The sequence below is a fragment of the Tachyglossus aculeatus genome, chromosome 10 (genome assembly GCF_015852505.1).
Source record: "Tachyglossus aculeatus isolate mTacAcu1 chromosome 10, mTacAcu1.pri, whole genome shotgun sequence".
Classification (NCBI taxonomy): domain Eukaryota; kingdom Metazoa; phylum Chordata; class Mammalia; order Monotremata; family Tachyglossidae; genus Tachyglossus; species Tachyglossus aculeatus.
Window position 1 is genome coordinate 10655604 of NC_052075.1, and position 12569 is coordinate 10668172.

A 12569-nucleotide genomic window follows, 5' to 3' on the forward strand; every position below is an offset into this window, starting at 1 on the left:
TACATATATACAGGTATATTCATATATAAAATGGGAATGAAGACCGTGAGCCCCACGTGGGACAACTTGATCACCTTGTATCTCCCCCCACCCCAGCGCTTAGAACAGCGCTCTGCACGTAGTAAGCGCTTAACAAATGCCATTCTATTTGTTCTGACTATTTTGACCCCTGTCTACATGTTCTGTTTTGTTGTCTGTCTCCCCCTTCTAGACTGTGAGCCTGTTGTTGGGTAGGGACCGTCTCTATACGGTGCCGACTTGTATTTCCCAAGCGCTTAGTACAGTGCTCTGCACACAGTAAGCGCTCAATAAATACGATTGAATGAATGAATCATCATTATCATTATTTTAAAAATACCAAAATTATTATAGAGAAGCAGCATGGCTCAGTGGAAAGAGCCCGGGCTTTGGAGTCAGAGGTCACGGGTTCAAATCTTAGCTCCGCCGGTTGTCAGCTGTGTGACTTTGGGCAAGTCACTTCACTTCTCTGGGCCTCAGTTGTCTCATCTGTAAAATGGGGATGAAGACTGTGAGCCCCCCATGGGACAACCTGATCACCATGTAACCACCCCAGTGCTTAGAACAGTGCTTCTGTGAGCCCACTGTTGGGTAGGGACCGTCTCTATATGTTGCCAACTTGGACTTCCCAAGCGCTTAGTCCAGTGCTCTGCACACAGTAAGCGCTCAATAAATACGATTGATTGATTGATTGATTGATTGATTGATTGATAGTAAGCGCTTAATGGGCCACGCAAGGGTAAGGAGGCGGAGGTTGCGGTGCCCCACCCCGTCCAGGCGGGGGCGCTGTGGGCGGCGGCGGGCGTCGGGGTGCGGAGGCGGGGGAGAGGAGGCGGGCCGGGCGCGACTCGTTGGTCGCGCGGAGGCTTTCGGGCCGGTGGCGGGCGGCCGACGGAACTTGGCCTGGCCTCCCTGGCTTGGCCTGCCTGTCCTGTCCCGTCTGCTTCCTGCCGCCGCTCCCCCTCCTCCTCTTCTTCTTCCTCCTCCTCCTCCTCCTTCTTCACCACCTTCTCCTCCTCCTCCTTCACCACCTTCTCCTCCTCCTGCTGCTCTTCCTCCTCCTCCTCCTCCTCCTCCTCTTCCTCCTCCTTCTCCTCTTCCTCCTTCTCCTCCTCTTCTCCCCCTCCTTCCCCTCCTCCTCCTCCTCTTCCTCCTTCTCCTCCTCCTCTTCCTCCTTCTCCTTCTCCTCTTCCTCCTCCTCCTCTTCCTCTTCTCCCCCTCCTTCCCCTCCTCCTCTTCCTCCTTCTCCTTCCCCTCCTCCTCTTCCTCCTTCTCCTCTTCCTCCTTCTCCTCCTCTTCCTCCTCCTCTTCTCCCCCTCCTTCTCCTCCTCCTCCTCCTCCTCTTCCTCTTCCTCTTCCTCTTCTTCCTCCTTCTCCTCTTTCTCCTCCTCTTCCTCTTCCTCCTCCTTCTCCTCTTTCTCCTCCTCCTCTTCCTCTTCCTCCTCCTCCTTCTTTTCCTCCTCCTTCTCCTCCTCCTCCTTCTCCGCCTCCTCTTCTCCCCCTCTTCTCCTCCTCCTCCTCTTCCTCCTCCTCTTCTCCCCCTCCTCCTCTTCCTCCTCCTTCTCCTCTTCCTCTTCCTCCTTTTCCTCCTCCTTCTTTTCCTCCTCCTTCTCCTCCTCCTCCTCCTCTCCCCCTCCTCCTCCTCCTCCTCCCCCTCCTCCTCCTTCTCCTCCTCCTCCTCCTTCTCCTCCTCCTCCTCCTCCCCCTCCCCCCTCCCCCCCTCCTCCCCTTCCTCCTCCTCTTCCCCCTCCTCCTCCTCCCCCCCTTCCTCCCCTTCCTCCTCCCCCTCCTCCCCCCCTTCCTCCCCTTCCTCCTCCCCCCCCCCCCCCCCCCCGCCATGGCCCCGGCCCCGCCCGGCCTGCGGGTGTCCCAGGATCCCGGGGTCCCCGCGCCCCACTGTCCGCACGGTGCGTGGGGCCCCAGGGGGGCAGGCCCTGGGAGTCCCACCTGGGACAGGGACAGGATAATAACAATAATAATAATATTTGTGAAGCGCTTACTATGTGCCAAGCACTGTTCTAAGCACCGGGAGGGGGATACAAGGTAATCAGGTTGTCCCACATGGGGCTTACAGTCTTCATCCCCATTTGACGGGTGAGGGAACTGAGGCACAGAGACGTGAAGTGACTTGGACCCACCCCAGCCCTTAGTACAGTGCCTCATACACAGGAAGCGCTTAACAAATGCTATTATTATTATTATTATTATTAGCAGCGTGACTCAGTGGAAAGAGCCCGGGCTTGGGAGTCAGAGGTCATGGGTTCTAATCTTGGCCTTCCCCACAGCACCTCTATATATGTATATATGTTTGTACATATTTATTACTCTATCTTGTACATATCTATTCTATTTATTTTATTTTGTTAGTATGTTTGGTTTTGTTCTCTGTCTCCCCCTTTTAGACTGGGAGCCCACTGTTGGGTAGGGACTGTCTCTAGATGTTGCCAACTTGGACTTCCCAAGCGCTTAATACGGTGCTCTGCACACAGTAAGCGCTCAATAAATACGATTGATTGATTGATGTCTGAGCCCCCTCCTTCCTCTCCCCCTCCTCCCCCCTCCATCCCCCCCACCTTACCTCCTTCCCTTCCCCACAGCACCTGTATATATATGTATACATGTTTGTATGTATTTATTACTCTATTTTACTTGCACATATTTATTCTATTTATTTTATTCTGTTAATATGTTTTGTTTTGTTCTCTTTCTCCCCCTTCTAGACTGTGAGCCCGCTGTTGGGTAGGGACCATCTCTATATGTTGCCAACTTGTACTTCCCAAGTGCTTAGTACAGTGCTCTGCACACAGTAAGCGCTCAATAAATACGATTGAATGAATGAATGCTGTGTGACCTTGGGCGAATCACAACTTCTCTGGGCCTCAGTGACCTCATCTGTAAAGTGGGGATTAATAATACTAATGATGGCATTTATTAAGCGCTTGCTATGTGCAAAGCACTGTTCCAAGCGCTGGGGAGGTTACAAGGCGATCAGGTTGTCACACAGGGGGTTCACGGTCCTAATCCCCATTTTGCAGATGAGGGAACTGAGACACAGAGAAGTGAAGTGACTTGACCCAAGTCACACAGTTGTCAGTTGGCGGAGTAGGGATTTGAACCCCTGACCTCTGACTCCAAAGCCCGTGCTCTTTCCACTGAGCCACGCTGCTTCTCTAAGCACTGTGAGCCCCATGTGGGACAATCTGATCACCCAGTGCTTAGAACAGTGCTTTGCACAAGGTAAGCGCTTAACAAATGCCTTTCTTCTTCTTCTTATTATTATTATTACAAGCTAATCAAGTTGGGCACAGTCCCTGTCCCACATGGGGCTCACAGTCTTAATTCCCATTTTGCAGAGGAGGTAACTGAGGCACAGAGAAGTGAAACAACTTCCCCAAAGTCACACAGCAGACAAGTGGTGGAGTGGAATTGAACCCCAGAAACCCTAGGCTGTTAGCTCCTAGAGAGCAGAGAACTTGCCTGCCAACTCTATTCCGTCATAATAATAACGATGATGGAATTCGTTAAGCACTTACTATGTGCCAAGCACTGTTCTAAGCACCGGGCTATCCCAGGTTCAAGGGTATCAGGTCATCCCACCTGGGGCTCACAGTCTTGACCCCCATTTTCCAGATGAGGTAACGGAGGCCCAGAGAAGTGAAGTGACTTCATCATCATCATCAATCGTATTTATTGAGTGCTTACTATGTGCAGAGCACTGTACTAAGCGCTTGGGAAGTACAAATTGGCAACATAAAGAGACAGTCCCTACCCAACAGTGGGCTCACAGTCTAAAAGGGGGAGACAGAGAACAAAACCAAACATAGTAACAAAATAAAATAAATAGAATAGATATGTACAAATAAAATAAATAAATAAATAGAGTAAAAAAAATATGTACAAACATATATACATATATACAGGTGCTGTGGGGAAGGGAAGGAGGGAAGATGGGGGGGATGGAGAGGGGGACGAGGGGGAGAGGAAGGAAGGGGCTCAGTCTGGGAAGGCCTCCAAAGTCCCACAGCTGACAGGTGGCCGAACTGGGATTAGAACCCGCAACCTCCGACTTCCAAGCCCAGGCTCTTTAGCGCTTAGAACAGTGCTTTGCACATAGTAAGTGCTTAATAAATGCCATTATTATTATTATTATTGCCACTAAGCCACCCTGCTTCTCAGTCCTTCCCCAGTCCCCTCCCGAGTGCTCAGTCCAGTGGTTTGCACACAAGAAGCACTTAATAGATGCCACTGATTGATGGTTCCAGGAAACACCACACAACCAGCTTCACGGCCTTAGAAGCTGGAAAGCAAAACTTTAAATATCTCAGGGCGGCGAGGACTCGCAGACCAAGCGGAGAGACCCGGCCCCGATGATCACCGTTCCTGTTTTTCCTCTCCAGGCCCCACTCTCCTGTTCGTCAAGGGGAATCAAGGAGAAGAAGCCGCAAGAAGATTTTACGCGTGCTCAGCCTGTCGGGATAGGAAAGACTGCCATTTTTTTCAGTGGGAAGATGAAAAGGTATGTCAGTGTTTTCATATGACGGCTTTCCGTTTTTCCCTGTAATAATAATAATAATCGTGGCATTTGTTAAGTGCTTACTGTGTGCCAAACACTGTGCTGAGCTCTGGGGTGGATCCAAGGAAATTGGGTTGGACACTGCCCCTGGCCCACATAGTGGCTCCCGGTCTCAATCCATTTTACAGACGAGGGAACTGAGGGACAGAGAAGTGAAGTGACCTGCCCCAGGTCACACAGCAGACTCGCAGCGGAGCTGGGATTTGAACCCAGGTCCTTCTGCTACCAGGCCCATGATCTATCCACTAGGCCCCACTGCTATTACTTGTACATATCGATTCTATTTATTTTATTTTGTTAATATGTTTTGTTTTGTTCCCTGTCTCCCCCTTCTAATAATAATAATTGGCATTTGTTAAGCGCTTACTATGTGCAAAGCACTGTTCTAAGTGCTGGGGAGGATACAGGGTGATCAGGTTGTCCCATGTGGGGCTCACAGTCTTAATCCCCATTTTAGAGATGAGGTAACTGAGGCCCAGAGAAGTTAAGTGACTTGCCCAAGATCACACAGCAGACGTGGTGGAGTCAGGATTCGAACCCATGACCTCTGACTCCAAAGCCCGTGCTCTTTCCACTGAGCCACGCTGCTACTTTTGACTGTGAGCCCACTGTTGGGTAGGGACTGTCTCTATATGTTGCCAACTTGGACTTCCCAAGCGCTTAGTACAGTGCTCTGCACACAGTAAGCGCTCAATAAATACGATTAATTGATTGATTGATTGCTGCCACTTTTAAGAAGCAATGTGCCTTAGTGGAAAGAGCCCAGGCTTGGGAGTCCCGAGCGCTTAGCACAGTGCTCTGCACACAGTAAGTGCTCAATAAATATGATTGAATGAGTCAGAGATCATGGGTTCTCCGCCACTTGTCAGCTGTGGGACTTTCGGCAAGTCACTTAACTTCTCTGTGCCTGTTATCTGTACATATTTGTATATATTTATTACTCTATTAATTTTACTTGTACATATCTATTCTATTAATTTTATTTTGTTAGTATATTTGGTTTGGTTCTCTGTCTGCCCCTTTTAGACTGTGAGCCCACTGTTGGGTAGGGACCGTCTGTATATGTTGCCAACTTGTACTTACCAAGCTCTTAGTACAGTGCCCTGCACACAGTAAGCGCTCAATAAATACGATTGATTGATTGATTGATCTATAAAATTGAGATTAAGACCGTGAGTGCCGCAGAATCGCCCCCAGTGCTTAGAACAGTGCTTGGTACATAGTAAGCGCTTAACAGATACCACCGTTATTGTCATCATATTTGGTCGGAGGATTATGCTGTGGTTGTCTGGGGCGTTTGGTAACTTAGCACAGTGTTTGGCACATAGTAAGCACTTAACAAATGAACCTTTGAGAGGAGTGAAACGAACTCTAGTTTGAGAGGAGCTTCCACCGATAAAAAAATCAGCCGAGAACCAAAGTCCGTGGCTCAGGCCAGCAGTGGGTGACCCCGGCATTTTGCAGCTGATCCTTCACTAGTTTCCTCCGTTCTCCATTGTCCTAAGTCAAACCCAAACAATTTTCACGGGGTGCCTGCCCAGTCCACATCTTCTTGGCACTGTTATCTCAGAATTACTGGGTGAATCGAATAACTAAAAACTGCTTAATGTGAACTACAGAGACATAGTGCTCTGGATTCCTCTTTACCCCCAATAAATAGGGAAGCATAATGATCCATTTCTAATTGTTGCCAACCATTTTCAAGACTAATTTCAGTCAACAATTATCCTCCAACCAAAAATACTCAAAATCCCTAATCGTGAGGAAAATCAGTATTTGGAAATCAACGAAAAGTGCCCTGGGATTGAGGAGAATTATTTATTTTGTTGTTGTTGTTGTTTTTGTTAATGGTATTTGTTCAGTGCTTACTGTGTGTCAAGCACTGTTCTGAGCATGAGGGGAGATAAAAGTTAATTAGGCTGGATACAGTCCCTGTCCCATAAGGGGGTTCATTGTTTAAGTAGACTGTTGTTTCTAAAACTTCGTTGTTTTAGACTGTGAGCCCACTGTTGGGTAGGGACTGTCTCTGTATGTTGCCAATTTGTACTTCCCAAGTGCTTAGTACAGTGCTCTGCACACAGTAAGCGCTCAATAAATACGATTGATGATGATGAAGTAGGAGGGAGAACGGGTTTTGAATCCCTGTTTTGAAGTTGAGGGAACTGAAGACAGAGAAGGTAAGTGACTTGCCCCAAATCACACAGCAGACAAGTGGCATTGCTGGATTAGGACCCCAGGCCCACGTTCTATCCTCTAGGCCACGCTCCTTCCCGACATGTCTTTTAGTCTGTCATGCTCGGTGCTTTTAGTAGTCTGAGATCTGTCCTTTTTCTTCCTTTTGCCGTATCCATTAAAAAGATAAAACTGGTTTAAAAGAAAAAAGCAGCTCTTTAAATCTCTGCCTGCAATAATGGAAGGGGAATCTTTGAGTACCAACGTTAGGTAAATGTGTTAAAAGAAATTAGCTTTGGTAGGTACTTTTGAACAGAGTAAGGACTTTCGCACCCTGGAAACCTGTGTAAAAAAGTCCCTGGGCTAAGATCCATTTCAGTCCAGTCCCCTGTTTCTTCCTCCTCACTCCCCTTTGGTGAACCTCTGCCCTGAAGATTAGCCTTCCTCACCATCCTGAGATCTGGGGTAGGTGATAGTCGTATTTATTGAGTGCTTACTGTGTTCAGAACACTGTACTAAGCGCTTGGGAGAGGACAGTATACCAATAAACAGACACGTTCCCTGCCCGCATCGAACTTACAGTCCTGAGGGAGAGGCTGACATTAGGATAAATAAATAAATTACAGATATGTACATAAATGTTGTGGGGTTGGGCAGAGTAAAGGGAGCAAGTCAGGGTAACGTGGAAGGGAGTGGGAGAAGAGGAATGGAGAGCTTAGTCAGGGAAGGAAGGCCACTTAGAGGAGATGTGCCTTCAAAAGCCAATAAAACAAGTCAAAAATAAGGGAAAGCACTGCTGAAGGTCAGGCTAAATGTGTTTTTCAATTATTTCCTAGTTGTCTCGTACAGCCCTATAAGTGCAGTAAGATAGAGTTACAGTTGGGGTGTTTTTTCCTTTGTTGCACCCAGTAAACACTCAATAAATACCATCGATTGATTGATTTGGTCTTGGGCAGAGTTGCTACAAATATTCGTCAGTGAAATTGGGAATCAGTGGTATTTATTGAGCGGTTACTCCGGGCAGAGCACTGTCCCTACTAAGCTCTTGGGAGAATACGGTAGAGCTTGTAGGGGGATACGATCCCTGTGCTCACGAATCTAACAGTGTAGTTTGAGAGACAGGCACTAAAATGAAGTACGGGTAGGGAGAAGGAACAGATAGAGTATAATAAGCTGTTAAACGCTGGAACAGTGCTTTGCACATAGTAAGCGCTTAATGTATGCCATTATTATTATTAAATGATATTAAAAGGTGATACAATTTGAATGTGAAAATGTAGGGGCTCAGAAGCACCAAATCAAACAAATCAGGGATCTGGAGGAGGCAGCTAAATGTTTCTGAACATTTTTGAGTTGTTTTTTAAAGCATTGTTGGAACGAGTGATCTGTCCCGTTGCCCTTGTCAAGATCTTCTGAAAAGCACCAGTCTCGGGACTTAAAATTGCTGGAAAGCAGAAACCACCCAGAAATCAGTTTTGAATTCTCTTGCGGCATCACAGTTCTCTGAAGTGATTTTCTGGGGAAAGCGTGTCAACTAACTGAGCTTTTACATTTCCGTTTTAATGGGTTTTTTTCTTTTCAATACCTCTTTGAGAATGTGCGTTTACGTGGCCTCTGCTTCTTTTTTCAGTTGTCAAAAGCAAGACTTGCTGCCCGAGAAGCTTACAACCGCAGTTGCCAACCTCCTCTGTCTCACGTGCAGTATGTGGAAAGGTGCTCAGCCTATTATTACTTTGCACATCCTGATAATTCTCACTGCCCCTCGATGAACATATGGCTAATGGATATGTTTGGGAAGGAGGAAAATGGGTGTGATTTGGTTTGAAAAATAGTACGAGCTTTTCATTCATTCAGTTGTATTCACTGAGCGCTTATGGTGTGCAGAGTACTGGACTAAGCGATTGGGAGAGTACATGCAACAATAAATAGACCCATTCCCCACCTACAATGAGCTTACAGTCTAGAGAGGAAGCTAATAAAATGCTTCCCAGAGTGAGAAGAAATTAATTCCTGTATGTACAAACTGTTGTACTGTTTGCCTTTAAATGTAATTTTTTTTTTCCCTGCTTATTGTCTTCACGGAACTTGGGAGTACAGCTTGGAAATTTGCAGAAAGCTTTTGCCTCTCACTAAAACAAAATATTTGCTGTCCTAAAGGCTTAGAATCCAGTGGTTGTTTTCCCATTAGATACTCTTCCAAAATCTGGGCCGAAACGTGATGACCCTTTCCTTCCCATGGGCCCTAGAGTCCTTTAGAAAACATATTTGAATGCTAAAATCAGCATTAATTTCTGTGCCTCCATATTGCTCTAGTTGATATTTCCTTTGGTTGTGTTATTTCAGTGCTCATTTTAATTCAGATTTACGAAGTCTGCTATTAGGGAAATGCCACAAACATAATTTGTCTACTCTAGAAAAGGCAAATGGAACATCAAACGGAGATCAATAAAAATGACATTTCAAAATGCTAGCCTGCAATTTGTGAGCCTGCTGCGCTGAGCAGTCAAAATGCTTTTTCACTAGTTATATGTAGCAAATGGGACTAAGGCACAAAACTGAGTAATCGGCAGGCTCTCATATCTTCACATTGTTCCTACCAACATTTTCAATCTCTGCATCTAATTATTTTAGATTTAAAAACTTAGGTTGAACGATTATCGTCTCACTGAGGAAAAAACTTTACCCTTTTTCATACCTTCCAAGCGAAGCACCCTAAACTTGGCACCATTAAGAACAACGAATGACATTTCCTGATGAAGTAAGCTAAAACCCGTTTGCTACCAATCAGGAAAAATGAATCCATAGTCTTGATTCATGTTTTTTCAAGGCCTATAATTTTTTGTGGTATTATGTTAAGCGTTTTCTATGAGTCAAACACTGCTCTAACCTCTGGGGCAAATACAGGCTTATCAGGTTGGACGTAGTCCCTGTCTCACAGTCTAAATTGGAAGGAGGAGGATTTAATCCCCATTTTTCAGATGAGGTAACTGAGGCTCAGAGAAGTGAAGTGACTCGCCCAGTGTCACACAGTAGGCAGCTGGCAGAGCCGGAATTAGAATCCAGGTCCTCAGACCCGTGCTCTTTCCACTAGACAGTGCTGCTAGGCCGTGACGAAGAGTAGCTAGCAATTTTGAGATTGGACTAAATAATTTGTTTAATTTAATGGTTGAGTATCTGCTGAAGAACTATAGGTCCTGGAAGGGAGAACCCTATAAAGTTTTGTTAAGCTGGATAACGTGGAATTTAGAAAAAGGCGAGCGAGGATCCAACATCCTCTTATGTCCTTTAGTATCATCATCAATCGTATTTATTGAGCGCTTACTATGTGCAGAGCACTGTACTAAGCGCTTGGGAAGTACAAATTGGCAACATATAGAGACAGTCCCTACCCAACAGTGGGCTCACAGTCTAAAAGAGTGGGCTCACACTACACACTACTGACTCTCTACTGACTAGGAATGTGTAGTATTCTAAACTTCCATTAGAGGAAATCAGTTGGTTTTTTTTTTAATGGTATTTGTCAAGTTCATTCATTCAATCGTATTTATTGAGCACTTATTGTGTGCAGAGCACTGTACTAAGCCTTGGGAAGTACAAGTTGGCAACATATAGAGACGGTCGCTTCCCAACAGTGGGCTCACAGTCTAGAAGGGGGAAACGGATAACAAAACATATCAATAAAATAAAATAAATAGAATAGTAAATATGTACAAGTAAAATAGAGTAATAAATCTGTGCAAACACATATGCAGGTGCTGTGGGGAGGGGAAGGAGGTAGGGCGGGGGGAATGGGAGGGAGAGGAAGGAGGGGGCTCAGTGTGGGAAGGCCTCCTGGAGGAGGTGAGCTCTCAGTAAGGCTTTGAAGGGAGGAAGAGAGCTAGCTTGGCGGATGGGCAGAGGGAGAGGGCATTCTAGGCCAGGGGGAGGACGTGGTCTGGGGGTCGATGGCGGGACAGGCGAGAACGAGGCAAAGGGAGGAGGTTAGCGGCAGAGGAGCGAAGGGTGCACGCTGGGCTGTAGAAGGAAAGAAGTGAGGTGTGGTAGGAGGGGGCAAGGTGGTGGACAGCCTTAGACTGTGAGACAGGGACTACGTCCAACCTGAAGAGTGGACACAAGGAGTTATTGGAGGCCTGGGTTCTAATTCCGGCTGCATCACTGTGGCCAAGTCCCATCACTTCTCTGGACCTCAGTTTCCTCAGCTTCAAAATGGGGATTTAAGTACCTGTGCTCCTTAGACTGCCAGCCCCATGTGAGACAAGGACTTTGTCCAGCCTGATTATCTTGCATTCATTCATTCAATCTTATTTATTGAGCGCTTACTGTGTGCAGAGCACTGTACTAAGTGCTTGGGAAGTCCAAGTTGGCAACATATAGAGACGGTCCCTACCCAACAGTGGGCTCAGAGTCTTGCATCTGCCTCATTGCTTAGTACAGTGTTTGGCACATAGTAAATAGAGAAGCAGCATGGCCTGGTGAGTAGAGCACGGGCCTGGGGGTCAGAAGGACCTGGGGGCTGATCTCAGGTCCGCTACTACTGTTCTGCTGTGTGACCTTGGGCAAGTCACTTAGCTTCTCTGGGCCTCAGTTACCTCATCTGTAAAATGGGGATGAAGACTGTGAGCCCCAGGTAGAACACTATGCCCAACCTGATTACCTTGTATCTACCCCAGCCCTTAGTACAGTGCCTAGCATATAGTAAGCACTTAGCAAATGCCGTTAAAAAAGGTGCTTAATATTATTTTCATTATTATTATCATTGGAAGTCATTGTCCTCTGGGCAAAGCAGTTGCCGCGCCCCACCAATCCTGGGTCCTCTATGCGTGCAGCAGACAGAGCAGAACTTGTTTTTCAAATCCTTCCCAGTTGTCCCCTGCCTCCAGTATAGTCAACGTAATTTAGCCTCCATGCTGAGGAAGGAGATCACCCTGCCAGGGTCTGAGACGAGGTGCCTACGGTGCTACTTGTCTTACCCTGGCCTTGGCTGGGGTTAAACTGAGGTGAAGAAAGCCAGACGCTAGCTCCCTCCCTCCTCCCTTTCTACTGACTGCGGTGGTTGGGGTTTAAATTGCAGAAATTTCTGCTTTTGTCCTGAGTAAGAGCAGCTAAAGATTTGTTATCATATGAATAGGAACTTTTGTGCTATTTTCAAGATAAACCTATTTTTATCTTAGACCTTCAGGAGACTTAAAAGCTGTCGCTTCCAAGGTGCCTTGAGGTGAACCTTAGTACCCGGGAGAAAGTAAAAGAGAACATTTCACCGACTTCTGAATTCACTCCCATACCCATTGTCCCCTCCAGTTGTTTCAGACATTTAACTCCCTTCTCAAACCTCCTGTTCCTCTGCCCCGACCATCTCTTTCCCCTAATGATTTGGCTACCTACTTCATCAACAAAATTGAAACCATCAGGCGTGGTCTCTCTAAAATCTCCCCTTTCCTATCCCCCTCTCCTCTTCCACCCTCTTTGACTCTCCCTATGTTCCCTACAGTCACTCAAGATGAAATCACATGTCTTCTCCTCTAAATCTACCCCCTCCACCTGTGCTTCTGACCCCATTCCTTCATTCCTTTTTAAAACACCCCCTTCTTCCGTCCTTGACTGCCGTCTTCAAATGTTCACTTTCCAATGGCTTCTTCCCCACTGCTCTCAAACACACTTATATCTCCCCATCCTAAAAAAACCCCTCCCTTGATCCTACGGCTCCCTCCAGTTATCACCCCATCTCCCTCCTACCATTTCCCCCCAAACTTTTTTGGAGAGTTGTTTACACCCGCGGTCTCCACTTCGTCTTCTCCGATTCTGTCCT

At 46.7% G+C, this 12569-nt stretch overlaps 1 protein-coding gene across 1 annotated transcript in view; it reads left to right on the forward strand.

Annotated features, from left to right (window-relative positions):
• The first annotated feature begins 1855 nt into the window (after positions 1–1855).
• ZCCHC4 (zinc finger CCHC-type containing 4) overlaps positions 1856–12569 on the forward strand; it is a 40181-nt gene continuing 29467 nt past the window's right edge. The window contains 3 exon segments of the mRNA XM_038751944.1: positions 1856–1925; positions 4416–4534; positions 8394–8476. Of these exon segments, the coding sequence (XP_038607872.1) occupies positions 1856–1925; positions 4416–4534; positions 8394–8476 (272 nt within the window).